Here is a 26135-nt window from a genome sequence, read left to right as displayed (position 1 = left end):
TTTCCTCTAAGACTAGTATTTTGAATCAATATTTTACAGGCGGTTAGTTTAACAGTCTGTTAAAGTTTCGAACCACTGGGCCCAGATAGTAAAAAGAAAGCAATCTATTTTAAGTATTGATCACATTTAAAATCAGCATGAAACGGCATGAAAATGGTATATATATTCATGGAAATATGTACTGACAACTTAATACGATATATAAGTACGATATATAAAGTAATAGTAACAATAATGATAGATTTATTCTAAGCCGACCAGACCACAGCAATCTAGAATACCAGTTAGTTTTAGTGCAATTGACTGTGACGAACATTACTACTCAGTATATGCTGTGATCGAGGAAAAGAGTAAAAATTAACGGTTTGATCAAGTACTTCAGTACACAAGCATTATGGGTACAAATACCATTTTTTTCATTACTTGCCAGTACTCGGTACTCATGACAACATATTGGTACTCGTACCCATGAGTACTGAATATTTTTTTCTAAAATACTCGGTATTCTTTGAGTATTTTGTTTAGTAATTATGGATATCGTTTTGAATTTTGAAATTTCCCTGCATTTAGTTGTCACTGTCGTGGGAGAGGTCTAATGCATCCATTTTCAGAGTCGGCACATACCATCAAACATGGCGGACGAACAAAACACACAAAGGTAGGCGGCTACTTTCAAAAGAGATCATGTGTCAAATATTATTTTAATTTGCAGACAGTTAATAGACACGTTGCTCCGGTACTGGCAATGTTCTCGTGATATACATAATATGTATTAATAAAAAGCAAAATAAAGAACAAAAACAGCCACATTACCGACGATTTTATTTTTTTATTTGGAACCGGTGTTACGATTGTTTCGTTTTTTCACTTTCTCTCAGGTACATTTGAGTAAAATACTTGTGGGATTGGATGGCTACTTATTTAATTCTCTTTTCCCGAAAACTGGTTCAAATTATCTTGTGTACTAATGAAATGTTGAATATGAATATTTGAAAACAAGACCTGTCACTATTAATGACTAATGCTCCCAATCATTTACGCCAATTAATTTTCCCTTTATCGATGGCAAAGTCATGGACCTTACAGGAAACAGACCCTGTTAACCTTTGACTTCTAAGCCTGGCCTTGACCTTTGAGCTAGAGGTCTGGGTCTTACGCATAATACATTGTCTCATTGTGGTAAACATTCATGCCAAGTAATTTCGAAATCCCTTCACAGATGAAAAAGTTATGAACTGGACACGAAACAGACCCTGTTAACCTTTGACATTGGCCTTGGAGCTAGGGGTCTAGGCCTTGCGCATGACACGTCGTCTCATTATGGTGAATTCTTATGCCAAGTAATTTCAAAATCCCTTCATTGATGGCAGAGTTATGGACCGGACACGAAACAGATCATTTTAACTTTTGTTCTCTGTGACATTGACCTTTGAGCTAGTGGTATGGGTCTTGCGCATGACACGTTGTCTCATTATGGTGAACATTTAAACCAAGTTATTTAAAACTCCCATCTTGGATGGCAGAATTATGGACCGGACACGAAACAGACTCTGTTAATATTTGACCTCCAAGTGTGACCGTTACCTTGGAGCTAACGATCTAGGTCTTGCACATGCCATGTCGTCTCATTATGGTGAACATTTATACCAAGTTATTTTAAAATCCCTTTATGGACGGCAGAGTTACAGCCCGGACAAGAATTTATACGGACACATAAAACAGTTTCCTAAAATGTTGGCGGCAAAATTTCAAGACAACATGAAAGTGGTAAAAAAGACATTTGAAAAGGCCAAGAACAATGGACAGGTCCAGTTTTTGTCGATCAATTTCATCATACTTCTCCCTCTATTGTTTTTATTCATACTAAGGTCAAGTGCTTACAAGCGGTATCACAAACAAAATGCTTGTGGTCTATTGTGTAAATTAGGTCAATCTATTCGACAGTCCCAGCTGGACAGTTTGTTTTATGTAAACATTATAATTGACAGTTTCGGATACGTCAATAAGATCCTCAATTGAAAAAAATCGTCGAAAAGTTTCCTGTGATTATGTAGATGTTTGGCATGTATTTATTAGATTATTAGATATATACGGGTACCGAAGCATCTTTGATCTATTCCAGGTACCTTTCAATTATTAATCAAAGCAATAATTCACGTACTATCTTGTCAGACAGTTGCCTCCTACCTTTGTTGGTTTTGTTCGTTCACCGCCTTGGGTGCTCTGTGCCGATTCCAAATAAGACGCGCTGGATCTCTACAACGACATACATTGTATCTGAACAATGTCAAATACTCTATATGTTTGGTTTCTTAAAATAAATCAATGCAAGTATAACTATCTTCCTTCAATAAATTAACACCATTTCTTTAAAAGAATATACCTTTTAGTGCAATTGACTGTGACGAATATTACTACTCAGTATATGCTGTGATCGAGGAAAAGAGTAAAAATTAACGGTTTGATCGAGTACTTCAGTACACAAGTATTATGGGTACAAATACCATTTTTTTTTCATTACTTGCCAGTACTCGGTACTCATGACAACATGTTGGTACTCGTACCCATGAGTACTGAATATTTTTTCTAAAATACTCGGTATTCTTTGAGTATTTTGTTTAGTAATTATGGATATCGTTTTGAATTTTGAAATTTCCCTGCATTTAGTTGTCACTGTCGTGGGAGAGGTCTAATGCATCCATTTTCAGAGTCGGCACATACCATCAAACATGGCGGACGAACAAAACACACGAAGGTAGGCGGCTACTTTCAAAAGAGATAATGTGTCAAATATTATTTTAATTTGCAGACAGTTAATAGACACGTTGCTCCGGTACTGGCAATGTTCTCGTGATATACATAATATGTATTAATAAAAAGCAAAATAAAGAACAAAAACAGCCACATTACCGACGATTTTATTTTTTTATTTGGAACCGGTGTTACGATTGTTTCGTTTTTTCACTTTCTCTCAGGTACATTTGAGTAAAATACTTGTGGGATTGGATGGCTACTTATTTAATTCTCTTTTCCCGAAAACTGGTTCAAATTATCTTGTGTACTAATGAAATGTTGAATATGAATATTTGAAAACAAGACCTGTCACTATTAATGACTAATGCTCCCAATCATTTACGCCAATTAATTTTCCCTTTATCGATGGCAAAGTCATGGACCTTAGCAGAAACAGACCCTGTTAACCTTTGACTTCTAAGCCTGGCCTTGACCTTTGAGCTAGAGGTCTGGGTCTTACGCATAATACATTGTCTCATTGTGGTAAACATTCATGCCAAGTAATTTCAAAATCCCTTCACAGATGAAAAAGTTATGAACTGGACACGAAACAGACCCTGTTAACCTTTGACATTGGCCTTGGAGCTAGGGGTCTAGGTCTTGCGCATGACACGTCGTCTCATTATGGTGAATTCTTATGCCAAGTAATTTCAAAATCCCTTCATTTATGACAGAGTTATAGACCGGACACGAAACAGATCATGTTAACTTTTGTTCTCTGTGACATTGACCTTTGAGCTAGTGGTATGGGTCTTGCGCATGACACGTCCTCTCATTATGGTGAACATTTAAACCAAGTTATTTAAAACTCCCATCTTGGATGGCAGAGTTATGGACCGGACACGAAACAGACTCTGTTAATATCTGACCTCCAAGTGTGACCGTTACCTTGGAGCTAACGATCTAGGTCTTGCACATGCCATGTCGTCTCATTATGGTGAACATTTATACCAAGTTATTTTAAAATCCCTTTATGGACGGCATACTTACAGCCCGGACAAGAATTTATAGGGACACATAAAACAGTTTCCCAAAATGTTGGCGGCAAAATTTCAAGACAACATGAAAGTGGTAAAAAAGACAATTGAAAAGGCCAAGAGCAATGGACAGGTCCAGTTTTTGTCAATCAATTTCACCATACTTCTCCCTCTATTGTTTTTATTCATACTAAGGTCAAGTACTTACAAGCGGTATCACAAACAAAATGCTCGCGGTCTATTGTGTAAATTAGGTCAATCTATTCGACAGTCCCAGTTGGACAGTTAGTTTTATGTAAACATTATTTGACAGTTTCGGATACGTCAATTAGATCCTCAATTGAAAAAAATCGTCGAAAAGTTTCCTGTGATTATGTAGATGTTTGGCATGTATTTATTAGATATATACGGGTACCGAAGCATCTTTGATCTATTCCAGGTACCTTTCAATTATTAATCAAAGCAATAATTCATGCACTATCTTGTCAGACAGTTGCCTCCTACCTTTGTTGGTTTTGTTCGTTCGCCGCCTTGGGTGCTCTGTGCCGATTCCAAATAAGACGCGCTGGATCTCTACAACGACATACATTGTATCTGAACAATGTCAAATACTCTATATGTTTGGTTTCTTAAAATAAATCAATGCAAGTATAACTATCTTCCTTCAATAAATTAACACCATTTCTTTAAAAGAACATACCATTTTAAGGTGTGGATATTCGACAGTTCAAACATGACCTTATTCTTTGTCTATTAAACAAAGAAGAATGAAATTGTGTGTTAATATGCAGCAACCCCGCTCACCACCCCCCCCACCCCCACCCCCATCCCCCCAAAAAAAAAACAACAACTGAGTTTGTACGTCAAAAATAAATTACGTTTTAGCGACAAATGTCACAGAATTGGTGTGAAAAAAAGAAAACAACTCAAAGACGGTGAATGTTCGGTAGAGATCGTCAAGGTGTAGACACGGATCATGAATTCTCTGTTAGAATCGAAATGATATATCTAAGCGGTTTTCTCTTGAATAAAATCATTGTCCTTCATATGTGTATTATTATATTATAAGGTCACAGTCCAAGTGATACAATGCCTGCGCATCTGAACCCTAAATAATGATTTTTTTTCGACAAATCACTGTTTTGAATATATCATTTCTTAATCTTGTCATTATCTTTTACGTTGAACTGTATGTCTTTCAAACACTTATCACTCCTTAATTACTGGTCACCTAGTTATTATTGTAATGTTAAAGCTATTTCAATCATGGATAAACTTGTTAAAACCATCATTACTTACTATTTTGACATATTCGACGGTATTGTTTGTAATGAAAATGTAACCGTCATTCGAAGAAGCGACCAAATTGTTCTGGTTCAGTCTGCCCATACCAATTACCATCCAACTTTTTAAAAAGTAAATGTCCGGATCTTCGTGCAATGTACACAGCTCTTAAAGATTCGATAAAAGCGTTTAAACAAGTATCAAGAATATTCACTGTAGTTATGGACCCTCGGTTTTAATTTCTACTCTATTCAGTTTGTAAATGTGGAAAAAAACCGAAAAAAAAACCCGCTGTTTGAACTAAGTACCTCCTTCTAATGTAGCAAATCCTTCAGGGTCAGTTGGAGGACCGGAGTAATAGTTGTTAAAGACACGTATTTGGACTTCCATATTGCTGCTGTGTGAGACATTCCTTAACAAATAGGAGGATGATATCATTGCGTTGCCTAGTGGTGGATCTGTTGGCATAACTTCTTCTAGAAGAACTACAACCTCACGGAATGTGCTTCCCTTCTCGTTGGTACGCCAATATTCGATCTATTAACATAAGTATGAGTGAAAGTTGTATCGCATGTTATTTTATGGATTCTTATATGTTGCTTCGTATAAACTAACTGCAAAAAGTGGTATATAACACACAAAGGACTGACAATTTGACTTTTTAACAGCTATAAACTATCAACTTGAATACAAATGATAATATCGTTGGAGACCAAAGATAGACTACTAAAGGTTCATTGCATGACTGTGTGAAGTTGTGAATCATAGGTAAAATTGTCAAGCTTCCTACCCTTTTACAGTTTAAGACATCGATCCATCACAGTTCATAAATACCGGTATACCAATGAAAAACTATTATTAAAGTGTGTTTAATGTTCAATTATACACACTTTTCAACTTCATAATCCTATAGTACAATTCACTTTGAGATCCGCACACATGGCACAGATGATCGTTACTGCAAATAATAGCAAGTATCAAAGAACTTGTTCACCACCAATATATCATTAAGATGCTCTCAACATAATGACAATGACAATGACTTTTTTTAAACAGCAGAAACAACAAAATAGATATTACTGTTCAGTCTTCGTGACATGGCTTGCCTATTGGCCTATTTTCAAAAATACTAGCGTTTTGTCCTGAAAATATCGATGGGAACTCGTTAACAAATGCTACCGTGGAAGACTCGTAGATGAAGCAAAACACCATTATTGCACAGCATTCCACAGAATCGTCTTCAATTAGTTTGCATGCATGTTCTGTATCTTGTTTGGGGGCTTTTATTTCGTCACCGCCACAGAAGTTTGTAACTGGTTTTATTCAGATGAACACTTAGGTCTTGCTGATGATTAATGCCTAATAACAAAGCTTAAAAAAACATACATTCAATGTAAAAGTTCATATAACAATTTTGCCCTATATTTAAACCCATGGAAATTAATATAGCACAAAAATTGTGATAAAACGAGGTGCTGAAACACATTTGTAAGGGCCGAGCTTTGAGACTGGTCGGAACCCTTCATTAAATCATGCAGAGGACAACGAAGTGGTTGTACACCTTATGACAGATAGGTAGAGAGTAAATAATTGACCGGCAATGGATGTCAACAGTATAATGGCACAAGGAATATGTTCTCACCTTCCATTTGAATACACATAGTTTAGTATGGTACCCACCCAAGACGACTGAAGAGGATTAACACTGAACTGAACAATAAATTGATGCAAACATTAGGCAGTGATCAAAAGTGAAGAAAAACATTGCCTACATTTGTTTTCAACTCTTTGCCATTGGTATAGAACAAGAACACATTTCTCGTGGTTTACGTTTAACAATTATTCTATACGTCATCCTGAGGCCCTGTCAGAAAGTTTAGTTTCATCATCAATATATGTATCATATCATACAAGAAATTTTATACATGAAAGTATCGTTGCTGCTAAATTATGTTGAAATTAGTAATATTCAACATTTTTTTAATCGTTTCAAAAGTATTTCAGATGCATTACCCATTTTGAAGTATTTCTGTGACTTAACTCAGGTACAATCTCTGCAAACAGGGTAACACAAAGTGCCGCTGACATCAAATGTAATATCATACAAGAAATTGTACGCGTGAAAGGATCGTTGCTGCTAACACAAAAGGCCACTGGCATCAAATGTAATTTTGATAAGTTAAACAGATTGTGATACGTCTTGATTGTCGAAAACAATTTAATCACGCAGCTTTATTTCATAATTGTGGTCGCGTCTTGTTTAGGATTATATTTAAACAATTGTAAGAATTACTACCTGCTTCGTGTACATATCCCCCCACTGAAATGAAATGTATTTTTATGTGTTTTAGACTTTGCCCAGTCTTGGATGTTTAGTTAAAACTGAAACACAAAAGAAATATTTCAGGTGTTACTCTTTACCATACAGATTTACTTTTGATAAAGACTATAATTGGCGAAATCCAAATATCAATGAAAAACTATTTTGCTTCGCGATATTCTAAACGGGCAATTTTGAATTTTTTACAACGAGGTGAGAAAAAATATATACATTTTTAGTAAATTCACACAGTGAGCTCTCATTTCACATCGGAGTAAAACAGAAAAGAGAAATTATTTTTTTAGGTACCATCTCTATGTAGCATTTTCTCATTCCTTGACAATAATTTTGATGTTTTGTACGTGCTAAAGCTTTATGAATTTAACAGTGCTGTACATAAGTTTGATAATACGTTAATTGGACAGAATGCTCTTAGTTACAAATATGTATTAAGGTATTATACATGATATAAAACGATTATATTTTTTTATTTACAAGCAGTTTAACCCGAAACATAACAAAATATGAATATTTTTTTTTCAAAACGATTAAAACTAAAATATTAGTTGTTTAATATATATGTCCTCTTATTTACAAATCGAACGGAAACCACTGTCTTACCCTTGCATGGTCGGAAGTGGGGACAGATAGCCTTTGAAACCTTCATTATTTTGCAGTACCTCTGTGATTCCAGTAGGTTAAAGTGTTTTGGTTCAATACCTCATATTTTTATTCCGATGTTAATGCGATGCTATCAGTCTGGAAACATATATAAACAATTGCAGACTCAAGACAGAAGCAACTTATCTTGATACGTTGCATACTCATGAGAGTGACCTACCTTGAATCCTTTTAACTGACCCTGTATCTGAGTCATCTCTCCTTGTTCTTCAAGCCATAAAGAATCCCATTTCCAGCTAACTGTAGCAAATGTTTTACCTGCATCTGTAACTTTAACATCCATTGGCCGAACTTTTGGATCTGAATTAGGAAATGTTTAATAACATATGTAATATAAACGTTGTACAATAAATTAATATAGTAACACTTAAACTAATTCTATACCTGCGATGTACTAATACAACTCTCATTAACCAATAGGACAGTTTACATTATCACTTGTTAATTTAATTATTCAAAGTCTGATTATCTCAGTAAATGAGCCGACAAAACATCTGATTGAAAGGTGAATAATGCATAAAGGTCATAACATTATGTCTTAAACTGTTTTCATTTTTACTCACGTGTGACAATACAAAAGAGGTAATAGATATCTATGTTTATATTTATATTTATCTGATAAACAGAGCTGCCACTAATTGCAGTCACTTGTTTACACATTGTCTCTAAACCTCTAGACAAATGCACGTGTCTAAGCAAACAATATTAACTAATTAAGTTTATAAGTTAGTATATAGCCTGGCTTTATTTCATTAACATTTGATTGCGTAGTACAATCTAGTATACAAATATGAATTTTAGTGAGTACTTTAAAAGAATTCAAAACTGTTAGCTAGCTATCTATAAAGGATGATCTGGAACACACTTCTGGAGTCTATCCAGAATGCATATAATCTAAAGATGTCTAAAAGTTCTGAGTGACAGCATACACTTTTCTATTTACTTTTGCCGACGATCCAATCGAAAAGACAGTGTCATTAAAATGGAACACCCTCTGCTATTACAAACACCCAAAACACATAGAAAAAATTGTCTAAACAGTATAGGAACACAGTGTGGAACCTTATATTTAAAAATCAAATTAAACATATATTTTATAAATCGCCTATTGTGTTATTGACCAGTCTATTGTTGATCACCATATTTGCTGTGCTGAAGTAAAAGCTTGAGGTAAATAAATTTCTGAGGTCATGAGCCTGAGCAATAGTTTTGACCCACTCTGAAAGTGTATACATGTACAATGTATTATCAAGAACACATAAATGAGCCGCGCCATGAGAAAACCAACATAGTGGCTTTGCGACCAGCATGGATCCAGACTAGCCAGCGCATCCGCGCAGTCTGGTCAGGATCCATGCTATTCGCTTTCAAAGCCTATTATTATTAGAGAAACCGTTAGCGAACAGATGGATCCTGACCAGACTGCGCGGATGCGCAGGCTGGTCCGGATCCATGCTGGTCGCAAAGCCACTATGTTGGTTTTCTCATGGCGCGGCTCAAATATTAATATTATATGTCTTCTACTTACTATCTTCAAAAGAGTACAGCGTATATTCTGTCGGATATTCCATTGCATCTCCCAGAGCATTCACGGACATTAGTTTAACCTGGAATGGTGTGTACGGCTTATACGATGGTATTTCAAAGGTATCATTTCTCCAGTTGTCTATTATATAGGAATACCAAAATGGTCGTCCATGCTCCTTTAACATCAGTTGATACTTAAATCCAGGGCCATTATGTTCCAACTCGTTCATTGGCTGAAATGGAAAAAATGGAACAGAAATTGTACATTTAAGATTCATTTACAAGAAAGTCCAAGTACATACTAGTATATGACAATAAACACTTTTACATTTCAATAAGTCAGCATGTTTAACAATGCTAAGTCAGCTTCTCAGACAACTACAAATATCAGTGTAAATGGACAAATGATAATTTGACAGAGATTGCGTTAAACTTGTATAGTATCCCAACCTCCACCCAACAAACATATACATTTTTTTCGTTTCTACTCAAAACAAACTTACGAATCCCATATTGAAGAAATAACTACACTTACAGTCCATTGTATTTTGAGCTTGTTTTTTGAGTTTCCGACAGACCTGACGTTATTCGGATTTCTATCAGGTGGAGCTGGATGTGTACGACACACTGTGTTCGAATGAAAACTTGGAGAACTGGCACCAATTTCATTTGTAGCTATCACTCTGAATGTATAGTTTGCCCATGGCGAAAGAGGAATAGTGGCCGTTGTCTGCGTGTAATTTACAGTTTTTGCCGAAATCCACTGGTCGGGATTGAAAGAGGTATTGTACTGTACAATGAAATTCTGGACTGTGACATAGTTTTCATTACCATTGATCCACTTAAGATCGGCGGTATTATCGACACATCTTTCTATTTTAACCACTAATGGAGGATCTGGGCGATCTGTAAATCGTCAAAACGTGGCAACGCAACATCAGTATGAGTTTACTAATTGAAATGTAATAATTTTGAGTTTACCTTCTATCAATTTCTTCTTCAAAAAGCAAATGGGCATATAATTTAATTCAATACTTTTGACGATGTATGTACACAAAAATAATTATTACCATCTTAAAAAGAAAAACGTCTAAACTACTATATGATAGCGATAATTACAGAAGACAACGAAAATAGGGTAGTTTTTCATTCCACAATGACTGATGTGACTTTTTTCTAGTTCTATTGTTTTCAGTTACTTAAGGTAAGATTAAAAATGAACAAAATTCCAGTTTTCATCATAAGCAAATGTCATTTACTTTCATTTCCTAGGTATATGCCTGAATGTAAGACAATAAACTGGATAAAATGGCATAGTATCTAGATTCATTGAAATACCATACCTTTAACAGTTAAACTAGCGGAGGCTCTCTCTTCATCAAACCCGTCCGTTATTATACAAGTGTACACCCCTGAGTCTCTGCCTCTGGTTTCCGAAATTGTCAGTAAATTGTTCCACAAATTTTGTGTCAGTCTTTGCTCTTTGGTCCATAGACGTTGTCCATCTTTCTCCCAGTACACTTTAATGTTACCCTCTTCGCCATTATCAATAGATCCAGAACATGTAAATACAGCATTATCGCCCGCGGTAACTTCCAGATCCAGCGGGTACTGTGTAATTCTAATTTTTCCTGTAAACGATATATTTTTCTCCTTTATGCCAAAATCAGGGAAATTTTACATAATGTTTAAAGGACTAACTCTCATCTTACCATCTAAGCCAGTATGTATCGATAGTTTAAGTCAGAAATGGTTAATCGTCTTTTTAACATTGGTTAACATTTTGCTGCTCTTAGCAATATACTTGCATGCATAAAAGGATACAGGTGGAGGATTTGAAAGGACGAATAAAGAAACATAATTTGATTCCTAACCTTATTAAGAACCAGATAGCTAATTATATTCCATTCTATTTCAAAGTTTAAACATAGTAGCAAGTATACAAAAACTTACGTCTGACATGTAACTTGCACGTGGATGATGTCACTTCGCCATTTATGTTCCGTGCAATACAGTGATAATCACCAGCATCTGCTAACATCACATCCTACATAATATCAACAATAGTATACGTACTTAAGAAGTAGACTGAACACTTCCAACAGTTCTTGGAAAGGTTTCGTATCAAGCACTACATACTTCCAACAGTTTCTGGACGTAGTTACATATTTCCAACAGTTCCTGGAAGTAGACTTGCACATAGCACAGCACACTTCTAACAGTTATTGGAACAACTTTCGTACCGAGCACGGCACACTTCCAACAGTTTCTGGCAGTAGACGCGTACCTAGCACTGCACACTTCCAACTGTTCTTGGAAGAAGTTTCGTATCGAGCACGGCACACTTCTAGAGTTCCTGGAAGCCATCTTGTACCTAGCTTTGCACACTTCCAATAGTTTCTCAAGTAGTTGCACACTACTAACAGTTCCTGGATATACTAATGAAAACAAGTTTGTTTCTGGCTGAGAGACATCACAGCACAGTTTAGGTCAAATTGTGACTTTCCAGCTTTTGATTGTGGACAAAGATCCTAAGTGCTTCAGTGTGCATTTTTTCAGGTATGGACGGTCAAATAGATAGAACCACCGACCTTCCGTGACTACCTCAGATAAAGAATTCTCCAGCTCTCGAACCAACACTGGTGAGGAACAAGTGATTTCAAGACTCGGTTTGATTAAGACTGTTCATGACAGGTAATGGTAAGTGCAGCACCGGCTTTAGCGGAATTCTTTTACAAAGATATTAAATGGAGTCAATGATCCCAAAGGACCAGAAAATAAAATATAACAACACTGAACAACCACTCAGCTAAAATACCACTGAACACAACTGGATTACATGTGTGTACAGACTTTGTCTGTAAATATATTTATTTTATATGTTTTAGATTTAAGAAAAAATATAACCACACTAAAGACAAAATTCTGCACCACTGGACTTCTAAGATAACATAGAATTCGAAGAGGATGTACATCTCTGTTAAAAAAGTCCCTACCTGAATTTGCAGGTTCCCATGTTGCAAAATATGAAACCGTTCTCCAGTGATTAGACTTTCATCTCTGTACCATGTGACTGTTGGGTAAGGTTTACATGTCACTAAACAACTGATAGTCACTGGTCTACCTACTGTTGCATTTATCCCCGCTGGTGGATGTTTCATGATAGTTGGAATCTGAGCTGGAAGTTTATATAAAACAAAACCTAAGAAAGATGCTTGAACTTCGGTGCGTTCCAAACAACTGTGTTTGCATAATAGTGTTTGAAATAGAAATGCTTAAACTCAACATTCAGGTAAAAAAATATTTTTGCTATAGTTTCGTTTTTGTGTGAAGATAAAAAGCTTTCGCAAGATCACCACAGAGTGTTAACATCAATGGCTTGCTCTATAAGCAATTTTGGTCGGCAACTTGATTTTCCAACAGATAAAGGAGTACAAAAAAAAAGAAAATCACGTGCACAAAATATAATTTTACCTCGAATTTCGATAACATATATCTCGACATATTTTTGCTTTCTTTAAAGTTGATCTCTACTTTAATTATCCATTACAGAAACTGTGGTCTACCAGAATAGAGACGAACATGTCACATTGTATGTGAAATTTATATGCATGCTTATTAATCTTATATTAGAATGTATAATTTGCTTTAAATTGTGTATCGTGACATATTTTGTTTTGGCACATTTAGGCTATATCTTACTTTGCCTCATCATGTACATTGTTAATGAAATTTTACAGTGATTATCAACTTATGTAATTTTAATATGCTTTATATGATTGTACCACCATTGAACATAATATACTATGCACTGTTTATATACAATGTGAACTCACGGGTCTATGACCTTTTGTTCAATAAAATATCTATCTATCTATCTATCTATCTATCTATCTCGAAGTAAAACTTTCGATCCCTTTGATTTTGAGATTGTATTTACTTCCGCAGTTTGTTACTTAAATTATACCTTAAAACACTGCAAATGTCCATACAATCTGTTTATTTATTTAAAGTCTTCTAAGATACGTTTAGAGGGTGAAAAGCTGCAGTTGTGCTCCCTGAAAAATTCCATTTAATATTTGTCTGATATCTAACCCATATTTTAATAAACTATCAATATTTAATCGTGTCTACGTGAATACATGGTATTCTCTTGTGTTTTAAACCAATTTTATGTATTTCTAAGGACGTTCGCTAGAATTTGGTGCGAAAAGTTTCCAAATAACAGAATTTCTTCAAACTTTGGATATTGAAGGACAATCATCTAAGAAACAAAAAAATGCAATAAAAATCATAGGTCACCGGTATCGAAAAAAGTTATCTGCCCTTGAAAACGGCATTTCCCCAAAAAATGACGTTTTCAAGGGCAGATAACTCTTTTTCGAATCCGGTGACCTATGATTTTTATTGCATTTTTTTGTTTCTTAGATGATTGTCCTTCAATATCCAAAGTTAAAAGAAATTCTGTTATTGGGAAAATTTTCGTCCATCTCATATACAGGGAATTCTAGCGTATGCCTTTAAGGGCTTTTTTTTTTTTGTTAGTAACGTGAAGCAGTAAAGCTGACCAATAAAACTGAATTTATATAATTAGTCTACTGGGTATATTTGTAATATTGATCTTTTAATAACCAACATTTTTTTTCTAAATATACGCTAAATTTCACCTTCTTTTTTGGTAATGGTTAGACATTAGCAAACTAGAAAAAAAGTAAGGTGTTTCCCTAGTTTAAATTTGAACTTAACCTGGCATCACAAACAAGAGAAAAGGTAAAAATACAATAACCGTATACTGATTGAAAGTCACGCCGGCAATAGTCTGCTTATATCTAAAATATGAAATGTATATTATTGTAAACAACAAACATAAAGTGTTCATACAAAAAATCAAACGAAATGGTTTAAATTGTGAAATATGGAAACACATTCCAACTGATGCGTTTTTCATAAACAGGAAACATTCTAGCACGGGGTAACAATAAAATAAAAACTGTGTGGTCACCGTATTAAATATCCAAATGATTCACTTGTTGTGAAGCTTAAACGTGATTTGTTACGGATTGTAAAATCTTCTTAACCACGAAATGTTTGACTCTTTTATATAAACTTACGCAGTACATTGAGGTAGACGTCAGCGAACACATATCCATGTTTGTTACTGGCGTTACACTGTATATTCATGTGATCTTCTAAGGTCAGTTTTGTCAGGTTTAAACTGTTTTCGTCTTTCTTGAAGAATCTCTTATTGCTGATACGCGGATCTTGAAATCCACTCTTATTTGGTTCTATAATTTTACAAGAGTAGATCTATATCGCCTAAGATACGCGTATCTGGGATACAAAGTGATAATTGAGGAGTGAGAGTGATACTTGACCAAGTACATATAGACTCAAGATACTAATATATATCACAGGACTTCTAGTGCATGTTTGTTATATAACAGATATGCGCTACTTCGAAGTAAGACATTTCCTTTAGGCTTGACCAGTTCCCTTAAAAAGCAAATAGCCACAGGTCCTTAATCGAACAAAGTACAACTGGTAATATATAAAATTTCGCTTCGTAATTAAATGTATTTCTTCAGTTTTTAGCAAGTCCACTGAAAGATGTTCCAGGAAATTTCCGCATATGACCAGTCGTGTTAAACGGACAGACAGACAAAATAGGCATATTAAACGCTAACCTATCATGAATGGTTCACAGTTTGTAAAACATGATCATTTCAAACAGAAAAATGTATGTTTAAATAAAGAATTTGTTCCCGTATAGTCTAATTGTATAGTCAGTTAATGTTACTTTCATTGCTAACTTTCGGCCAGTTAACCGTTTGACCAAGAAAAATAAGTAAACATTAAACCTTCAAGTGGAACACCGTTGATGTACCAAGTATAATCAGGTTTTGGAATGCCGTCAGCTTTGCAGACAAAAGTTGCTTCTTCATTGACACCGGCTTCAACATCCACAGGTTCCTCTACCCAATACGGTGCAGCTACAATACATAGCAATTGACCTAGAGATAAACTTCAATGATTTTATATTAAAAGGAAACAGTATAATTGGTGGAAAACATATTTTGGTTTTACATAAACACTGTTGTGTAATAAACCAGCGTGAATAAAATGCGTTCAATTACTTTTTAAAAACGTTTTATACTAAAAGTGTTTAAGGTATTGAGCGGCATTATATATAATTGGCAATTCTTGTGGCAAAACTGAACGCAATTGCCACATTTTGCTATGATAAGCTTAAGATCTTAGATTAAGAATCAAAAGTACTGCAAATACATTCTTGTTTCAAGAAATTACATTCCATATTTCTATGACAATTTATAAAACACTGTACGCAACAGTAGATAAATAAAATGCAATTTTAAATTATGTTATGAAAAGTATTCTTCAAACTAAAGCATATTCATCATATTCTTTTATTGTCGTTAATACTTACATTCAATTATAATATCAAATGATTTATATGCACTCGGCGTAGTTTCTCCTGTGTTACGAGACTCACATTGGTATTGTCCAGCATCTGACTCCTGGATGTTTTCAATGTGTAATTCCTGTCCAAAACTCTTAAATACCGCTTTTTCAGGTAAAGTTCCCTGAAGTCTCTTCCAGTATACATCTGGGGTGGGACTATGGAATGAAAACATCAAAGTAAATGATCTCTTTCACACAAAATTAGCATTGAACTGTGAAACTAAATAATCATATTAAATGATATCTTCCACAAAAAAAGTCAGCATTCGACTATAAAATGAAAAAAAAATCATACTAAATGATCTCTTCAATGCAATATCAGTGTAAGACTATGAAATGAAATAATCACATCCAATAATCTTTTCCAAACAAAATCAGCGTTGGACTATAAAACAAAACGCCTTTTCAGAGTTTTTCAGTTAAAAATGAAATTATCTCAATAGCTAAATGTATTTGTTTAACAGGCTTATACCATAAACTTATTGACTAACATCTTTCACTGCAATTATTACCAACTCCGGAGCCGGACAGCTATCCCTGTAATTATTGTCTTAACATCTGTCTTTAAAAAGACTGCCAGAACATTAAAGCAAAACTTTGTACAGCATTTCCGTCTCGCAGAATTGTTGAAACGTATTGAATCTCGCAACGACGTTGCTGTTCTCATGATAATTCCAAAATAGAAAAAGTGGACATTCAAAACCAAATTCTGAAGAGCGATTCTAAATTAGTAAATCAGCGACCTTCAACTGTGTGTCATAGTGTTGCGCAAGACACGTCGTCTTAACATCTTTTGATAGACGGCAGTGTTTTGGCTGGGCACAAGAGAGTTGATGTATGGAATGCTCGAAACTGCTTTTAGCCAGTAGCTGATTATGGCAGGCATACATCTTGCATAAACAGTTTTAACCATATACAGTATTTTCATTACTTTCTATCTCCTTACTTGTAAACCGATATCACGGTTTTTATTGTATTTGCCTTTCCTTTAGATAAGAACCTCTCTTTACCCCCACTAAAACATTTGTATTCCGAGTTTGTTTTAAAGTGAAGGATAGATCTCGTCTGTAACTTTTCAACTTTATATTAACCCAAAAGGAAGAAATGCAAATGAAAAAAAAAACAGAACGGCAGTCGCAGCTGTCGGAAGTGTCCTTTTAATCAGTTTCTGTTACAATATAACACTGGTGATCGATATTTCAGCCGTGCCATGGGAAAACCAATATAGTGGCTTTGCGACCAGCATGGATCCAGACCAGCCTGCGCATCCACGCAGTCCGGTCAGGAACCATGCTGTCCGCTAACGGTTTCTCTAATTGCAGTAGGCTTTGAAAGCGAACAGCATGGATCCTGACCAGACTGCGCGGATGCGCAGGCTGGTCTGGATCCATGCTGGTCGCAGACCCACTATGTTGGTTTTCTCATGGCACGGCTCATATCAAGATACCATTTTAATGAAATATGGGCTTACTAATCCAAACGAATGGATTTGAAATGAAATTAAAAAATATAAGAAAAGCTTAAATTCTGATCTTAGTATTTTTTTTCTGCTAAGATGCTTTATGAAAATGTGCCCTGGTCACGTTTTTATTCCGTCTGAAACAACGTAACAAAACTCAATCAGTAAAATTATTTTGCATACATTCCAGCAAAAATACACTTGAGTATGAGCGTGCTTCCTTTGACGAATAACATGTGGCTTGGTGACGTCCACAGCACGTGATGTGGGTGTCTTTGTTCTTTTGCTGAAATAACGAAGAAATAACTAGTTTAACATCCAGCAATTATATACTGAACATATATTTTGAATGAGAGATAGGAGACAGGGGATAAAATTATTAAATTTCAGATAGAATCCCAGGTGCATAACTTAAATTGCTGATCAAAATTCTTTTTCTAGATACGTGGTACACATATTTTAAACCCTTTAATTATATATTTGATAACTTCATGTGCGATAACAAAAGAGTAGCAGAGTGAAATAAAAAAAACAACAACATCTATGTGCGAAAAAATTCAACTGATGAATATTATTCCTACATGGTTTGACTCAAGGTAAAATACTCTTGGAGTCGTGTCCTTCACAAAATTTCAGCACTTTATTTGTATATTATATGTGTAACATAAACTTTCATGGTCTTTTCAAAATTTGGGATATTTCAAGGGATATACCTCTAGTCTGGATGAGAGATATCCGAAACATATCCCACACTGCACAACATTTCAAGCTGAATAATACTCTTATAAAGTTTGATAACTCAAAGACAATACACGACACCAATACGAACGGACGATGATCTGAACAGACATTCGGGTGGACAAATGAAAAGACGAACAGAGACATATTGAACTGCCACACCCCGCAAATACAAATATTCAACAGGGAAAGCCTCGTTCCACACACACACACACACACACACGCCCACGCACACGCACACACACACAGAGACAACAAGGACTAAACAAACACAAGATAATTTACGATAAGTCAGTATTATTCTAGTCGATAGTTTACGGTTATGGTATAATATACTGCTTAAGTCCCTCATTTTTATATATTTGCAAGGCGTTATATATTTAGATCTATAAATTGTTAATAGTACTGGGAAAATGTTGACATTGTTTCACCACATATTTCTGCATTACAACTTATCAAATGGGTCAAACACCACTGCAGCCATATCTATTGATCAGACAACACTAACTCGATTGATAGAATTAGTTCTGTTGACATTATGACCGTTATAAAAAGCAACGTACGCTCTAAGACTTCCACAAAATGTGCTTGACCAACTCGAGTGTTTCGCAACATGTTGTTGATAACCATACAGTGGTACGCATTTCCACCTTGTTCGTCGGCCTTAATCACATTTGCGAATCGGAGTCTCCCTGGAAATCAAAACATTTCGTGTGAAAAAAAAAGATATTTTGACATTTTTGAAGTGCTTATTCTGTAAGAGTATTTTTTATGAAAAAAAAAAATGTGCATTGGATCAATCAATTAAATAAGTTGGGCCAGAAAAATAGTCTTAAAAGGGTCTAAATGACCTTGTCCATAAAACGGCTGACAAACTATTGTTGCGAGCAAAAACTATATCAACTTCTTGTTATTTCTTATTTTCGATCATTTTTATCGCATATATCTGCCATATGATTAGATATATAACTAGACTGAGGCCCAAATGGTAGATGTGGAAACCCAATGTGTAGCCTCTAGAAATAAAGTCATTACTAACTTACTTACTTACCTCCTTTTATGGCTCTGACAGTATAAATTTATATCTAATATTGGCCGAAATTCCTTTCTAATTACGTAATTATGCAAATTATATATTTGAATGGCACTTTCTTTCTGTTTACAACATAAAATTAAGAGTTACTGAACCATCCGCATGCACTTTTAATTTCATCTACATTTTAAATGTAAAAATATTTATCCATGTATCCGAACTACCCTTTACACCATGTTTTGTTCTTTCTAAGGTTTGCAATGAAAGAATGCATACGTAACGTCATTTATCCGGAAAACGTAGAATAAAGCCTGGATTCGACGTACGGAAATAAAATTCAATTTAAGAATTGACGGCAACTTGTGAGTAAATTTATGACAATGACACTGTTACTATCTTTCTGAAGTTAAAATGTGATATCAAAACAGCTAAAATGTTAAATAGTTTAAAATAATGTCTTAAAATTAGCGTGAAATGTGCAGTTCACATTAATCATGGTCAAATACACGACCCTATCTTTTTTATTTGCTGAATTTTCTAAGTATATTCTGAAGTTTTGAAAAATCAAAGTTTAATAAAATTCTACATTGAAGAAAATTTTTCGATCCGAACGTGCAGAACTACCTTAACAATAGAGTGAACTACCCTATAACATGCGTAAACACATATACCTTCAAGATCCATGCTCACTCTGTTACTCAAGTAGATTGGCTGCCATTCCATATCAGGTTTCTTCCACACCCAGTGTACCTTTCCGGGCGGATAACTCTGGGGTGGGATACACGGCAATGTCAAATGATTTCCTTCATGTACTTGTTGGGTCTGAAATAAGATTGTTCAAGTTTTATATTTTTGCCATACTGACACAATTTGCAATATCAACATGATCAATGATATAAAAGATCTTACTTTCAAGATTTATCCATGCGATAAAATTGAAAGACAAGTATCTTCTTCTGAGAAGATTTATCTCTTAACTTATGTCCCTATTTTCCTTCTTTTTTGGCCATTCTGTTTCAGTTATATTGCAGTCAGTCTTCTATAAAGCACATGAAAAGGATCCAAAATTAATTCTGATTTTAACTGCTGTTATAAACTGACGGTTTTAATGCTTTCAAATGAAAATGAATATTTCAAATACACTGGTGATGTTTTTGTTCCTTCAACTATTGAGTACCTATTTATACTTACCATCCCAGTTTCTTCAGCAAAACTCTCTAGTTTAGCCATTTTGAAGTTGATTTTAATAGAGGCAGAGATTCCTAAACCATTGTCTGCGAAACACTGATATATACCCTCGTCTCTACCCTCTGGATTGTAAAACACGAGAGTACCTTCACCCTTCAGCTGTACAATACGATCACCATGACCATTTGGATTGTATGGTTGTCCATTACGTTTCCACAGATACCTTGAAAAAAAATCTCATTTAGTCCTTATACGTCCGTTCTACAGCAGCCATAATAACTTACGTGCCCGAATGGTTAAGGTTGTATGGTTTAGCCCTACCCTCTGCCCCGTATGTTTGAAACCCAGCTTAGTTAATATAATTCTGCTGTATGATAACGTCACTTAAATGGGTTATTGGTTTTACCCAGGATAAGAACAAAATAAAAATATGCATTCAGCTGAACTTTATTTAGACTATAATTCCATAAAGTATTAAATTTTATGTTAAATAAAGCAGCTACCAAAACAAAAACAGAGTATATGCATATAACATGGTCGGAGAAGCACTCTTTCAATAATGAACATGATCTTATACGATTATCGCTATAAAGGGAACTACAATATAAAACAATTCTAAAGATTCAATAAGACTTCCTACTGATTGAGTAAAATGTTAAAAACTTTGACAAATAAATGGGAAAACAGTTATCGAAAATAAGATGTAAAAACAAATGAATGTATTTTATGTTCGTAACAAAAAATGTGACAGTCACATTATAAACAAAGTAACTATGAGCCTTCAAAGCTTATTTCAAACAATTAACTTAAGTGGTGGCCAGAGTGTGTACATACTTCGGTTTTGGAATGCCATCAGCTGCACACATTATCTCCGCTGTTTCTCCTGCTTTGTAGTATATATCATAATGTGCAGACTGTTTGTAGATTTTTGGTGGACGGTTAACTGAAAATTCAAAATTAATAAGATACATGTAGTTGAAACCATTTTTTCAAAAGTTATGCTATAAAATTCTGAAGATAATTACATTTTCGCATGCTAAAATACAATATAAAGAGCTGCGTTATTATAACCCCCAAACCCAAAAGAACTTAGTTTTGTGAGCAGTGTGACACAAATACCCTTTTGCATCAATATAATTAAGCTCACGTTTAATTTAATAGATACAAAGTTTGCATTAATATATAGAGTGTATTGTATACCAGTACACCGATGAAAAGAACATTGATTGGCTTTTATTACTGCTGTTACCAATCAAATTACAAATGGTACCAACAAGAAAAATATCACAAGCTGTTCAAGAGAGAGAGAATTGTCAACGTTTCAAAAAACACAATAAAACTAAAAAAATATCAGAATCATTTTCCTATATTTACATTGTTATAAAGAGAGCATAGATGCCAACCTTGTGTTTAATTTCAATAATATTGAAATAATAATGTATGTATGTGAAGAATTTCAGAGTCCATATTACCTCCTCCAAATGTATAAAAATCTATGGTACCACTTGGAGGGCCGACGTGAAAGTTGTTAAAGACACGCACTTGGATTTGCATATTACTATATTGTGAAAGATTCTTCAGCAGGTAAGTTGATGATATCAGCGTGCCTGGTGGTTGAACTTGTCTTGACATAACTTCTGTGACAGGAACATCAACCTCCCGAAAGGTGCTCAACTTCTCATTGGTACGCCAGTACTGGATCTAGAAAGAACACGAACTGTCTCTGAAACATATCATTCCTAATACCGACTTTAATGTCTTTAGAATATCTAAGATTTATAAAATAGCAGCTGACCTTTGCATTTTTAATGAATGCAATTATAAGTAGTGTTTTCGTGATATTTTGAAGACCTATCTCATGTCCATAAAAGGCTGACAATCACATTTTAGCAGCACTTTATGATATTTTTCACCTTTTGTATACTCTGACTGAGGTCTATTTGAGGAACAAAAAGGCGGTCCATTCAACAGAGTTAAATCCTTATTAGAAATGTATATTTTATTATTTTCTATACCCTTTTGATATTTGACCCGCCCCTTTACTATGGAAGTATTTAAAAAGGTGAGGTTTTATTCTAATTTCAATATAATTTCTGTTAAATATATTTCGGATTTTTTTTTGAAGAATCTGAAGCGAACACAAGTTTTAAAACTGCACCAAGCTTCAGAATATCTTTTATTATAATCTATCCGACTGAGCAACCATATTAGGCAAACGGTATGTAATAATTATTGTACCAGCTTACATTTCTTATAAATTTCCATTGACAATGCAAACCTTTGACAAACGTAATACAATACTATTTATATTAAAATAATCATCATACATGTGCTAAAAAGCTCTATCTTGGTTGAGCATAGAAGACACAAATTTTAATAACACGCTCTAGTGGAAATCTAACATGAATTTAGTGCTCATTGAAACGAAAAAGAGTTTAAGCTACAAACAAATCAATTACTTGACCACATTTATCTTAAAATAAATAGGCAGCAATAACATTTTTTTCTCAAACTAGAAATATTTTCCGTGGATTTCCCTGTCCTTATTAACAGCAAGATTTTCGTGAATTTTAAAGATATCCAGTGTTCATTTTTCACTGTGATAGTTTATATTAGATGTTTCCTCCTTCAAATATAGATTATTCTTATCAAAATATATCAACTAAAAGTGAAAATATATGTACTAATAAACTTGATAGTGTGGCAGTTGAGTCAAATAAGTCCAGGGGTGTTCAAAAATAATCCGTCATAGATCTATTGCAAAACATTTATTGGATTTACCTGTATTGGAAAATAAACAGTGTCGATTGTATTGAGGTCAACTGCCACATTATAAAAGTTTATTAGTATATTTATGTAGAGCTAGATTCATAATCATATGTCATCCGCTAGAAAACAAAAAAGTTTGTTAGTGGCTGAACACAAACCTTATGTATAGTACTGGTAATGCATATAAATGTCTAGTCTTAGTGTACATAAACTATATTTACAAATGCGGAACTTACAGTATACCTTTAAAATACAGAGACATAGAAACATGTGTTTTTAATATGGTCTCAATCATAAATGATTAAAAATGAAACGTTTTCACATTATATAAATTTATTTTTTTAGATAAATATAAAATTCAATCATATCATATCTATGTACTTTTCAGACTTACACAAAGTTACTTACTCTAAAGCCTTTCAACTGACCCAGAATCTGAGTCATCTCTCCTTGTTCTTCTTGCCAAAATGAATTCCATGTCCAAGTTACTGTAGCAAATGTATTACCTACATCAGTGACGTTAACCTCCACCGGCCACGCATTTGGAACTAAAATATATCATCAATAATAATTAAATAATTATGCTTTCAGCAGTAGACTTACGAGGATGTTCCATTTAAATATACTCCTTTCTATCTGACAAGACTTAAACACCTTTTCAAGCATCCTGAAACGGCTGCATTGCCTTATGATTCCAATATCTATCCAATCAAGCAATTTAGACGTTCATACATCGATAAATACTTGTTTATTATTTTTGTATTCATGGAGTATTTCAATGCCGAAACTAATATCTTTAATATTCGAAAAATGGCGATAACTTCTTTATTTCTGAACGTGTTGTTTGCTCAGTTAGATAATTTCTTATCCGATAATTGTTGTTTAAATTGAAAAAAACAATGATAAAAAGTTTATTTCGAAATGCGGAAAAATTATTTCTCCGAAGAATTAAATCAGTACCCTTTTTTTTGGTCTCATGCACATGTAAACATTTTAATGCACACATTTATAAAAAAAAAAGAGAAAAAAAAACCCTTTGGTCTTAATTAATTAATTAATTCAGTGTTTGCGTTATCCAGCAGTGTTATTTTAAACATAAATACCATGATGATAATGATTATGGCAATAACTATTTAAGATTTATCGAATTCAATAGCTTTAAATCTTTTAAAGGAGATAAAGGTATAACATTAAGGTACTGGATTCGAAGTGACATTCGTTAATTTTCTGTTTTCTGGTATGATCTACATTAAGATTCGGTACATGCTTAACCTTAATCATGCTAGACATAGATTGATTCAGCCATCACTTGCCCCTCATCGATGTGGGTTCGAGCCTCACTCGGGGCGTTGAATTCCTCATGTGAGGAAGACATCCATCTGGCTTACGTAAGGTCGGTGGTTCCACCCAGGTGCCCGCTCGTGAAGAAATAATGCATGGAGGGGCACATGGGGTCTTCCTCCACCATCAAAGCTGAAAAGTCGACATATGACCTATAATTGTGCCGGTGCGACGCTAAACCAAACAAAATGAATAAATTGCGACCAGTATAGATCATGATCAGCCTGCACATCCGTGCAGTCTGATCAAGATCTACACTGTTCGGTATTCCGTCAATTTGGTTATCATCCCTTTTAAACAATTAATGGTACTGTCGAAATTGAAAGATGGGCAAGTTAATTTAATGGTCCACTACCTAAAATGAATATTATCAAATTTTCAGAACCTTGAACAATACAATGTATTCTACTTACCGCCTTCAAAGGAGTACAGTGTATATTCGGTCGGATCTTCCTTTGCAGTTCCAAGACTGTTTTTAGCTTGTAGTTTAACCAGATATGGTCTGTACGGCCTATTGACTGGTATTTCCATTGTATCAGTTTCCCAGTTGTCTATGATATATGTATACGGCATTGTACTTCCGTGCTCCTTTACAGTTAGTTGATATTTAAACCCAGGGCCATTATGTTCCCACTCGTTCATTGGCTGAATTGAAAATCAAAACAAAGCTTGATTGAGAGAACTTATTTCTGAAAGGCTCTTACAAGAATATGTTAGTTCAAATGCAAAATTACAAATGAAACACAAGTCAGCAATTATCTTCACAGATTAGGGCCAGCTATGACAGAGCTAAGCAAAGATGCATCACTGGCTAGCTACCTAATAATTAGAAGAAAAACTGTTTGAAATTGAAACTTGTTCGTAATTATTTCCTAGCATCGTTTTATCAAGCATATACAAAGAATAACAATCTACATCTCTTTGCTTTAATTTTCCATTGCGATAAACTTTACTTACAGTCCATTGAATTTTGAGCATGTTTCTTGTGTCCCCAATAGATCTGACGTTCTGTGGATTTCTGTCCGGTTCAGCAGCAGGTGTACTACAAACCGCAGTCGTATGGAAACTTGGACTCTCACCAAGCTCGTTTGTCGCGACTACTCTGAACGTATAGTTATTCCATGGCGTGAGGGAAATAGTGGTCGTGTTCTGTGTGTTATTTACAGTTTTTGCCGAGACCCACTGGCCGGGATTAAACGAAGAGTTGTACTGGATAATGAAATTATTAACTGGAATATTGTATTCGATACATTTTGTCCATGTAATGTCGGCGGAAAAATCAAGACATCTGTTTAGTTCAACCAATGATGGCGGACATGGGCGATCTGTAAAATCAAAATGGCAACACCATGTAAGTAGATTTTTTTTATTTTAGTATTTCTCTACTGCCAGTGTTTACCAATCTCTGTTTTACACAACAACTAGCTCTTTGACATCTTGTAACACTGTTTAACAACATAAGAGTATTCAAATTATTCTGTTACTGGGCCCCACAAAAAAATGAGAAAATATACCTAAATAACACATATAACAACCCCTTGAAAT

General features: G+C 34.6%; 1 protein-coding gene across 1 annotated transcript in view; it reads right to left on the bottom strand.

The window, feature by feature from the left end:
• LOC123530345 (uncharacterized) overlaps positions 1 to 26135 on the bottom strand; it is an 80554-nt gene that overhangs the window by 16381 nt on the left and 38038 nt on the right. The window contains exons 13-31 of the mRNA XM_053521743.1: positions 25548 to 25915; positions 25004 to 25235; positions 23658 to 23797; positions 21953 to 22181; positions 21315 to 21423; positions 20484 to 20703; positions 19964 to 20114; positions 18823 to 18951; positions 17705 to 17807; positions 16028 to 16218; positions 15441 to 15572; positions 14694 to 14867; positions 12579 to 12760; positions 11536 to 11629; positions 10926 to 11213; positions 10118 to 10488; positions 9584 to 9815; positions 8216 to 8355; positions 5363 to 5591 (exon numbers count right to left, since the gene is read on the bottom strand). Of these exons, the coding sequence (XP_053377718.1) occupies positions 5363 to 5591; positions 8216 to 8355; positions 9584 to 9815; positions 10118 to 10488; positions 10926 to 11213; positions 11536 to 11629; positions 12579 to 12760; positions 14694 to 14867; positions 15441 to 15572; positions 16028 to 16218; positions 17705 to 17807; positions 18823 to 18951; positions 19964 to 20114; positions 20484 to 20703; positions 21315 to 21423; positions 21953 to 22181; positions 23658 to 23797; positions 25004 to 25235; positions 25548 to 25915 (3714 nt within the window). The remainder of the gene's footprint in view (positions 1 to 5362; positions 5592 to 8215; positions 8356 to 9583; positions 9816 to 10117; positions 10489 to 10925; positions 11214 to 11535; positions 11630 to 12578; positions 12761 to 14693; positions 14868 to 15440; positions 15573 to 16027; positions 16219 to 17704; positions 17808 to 18822; positions 18952 to 19963; positions 20115 to 20483; positions 20704 to 21314; positions 21424 to 21952; positions 22182 to 23657; positions 23798 to 25003; positions 25236 to 25547; positions 25916 to 26135) is intronic.

The sequence above is a fragment of the Mercenaria mercenaria genome, chromosome 13 (assembly GCF_021730395.1).
Source record: "Mercenaria mercenaria strain notata chromosome 13, MADL_Memer_1, whole genome shotgun sequence".
Taxonomy (NCBI): Eukaryota; Metazoa; Mollusca; class Bivalvia; order Venerida; family Veneridae; genus Mercenaria; species Mercenaria mercenaria.
Note: the sequence above shows the minus strand (reverse complement) of the source record. Positions and strands in the feature narration are given on the sequence as shown.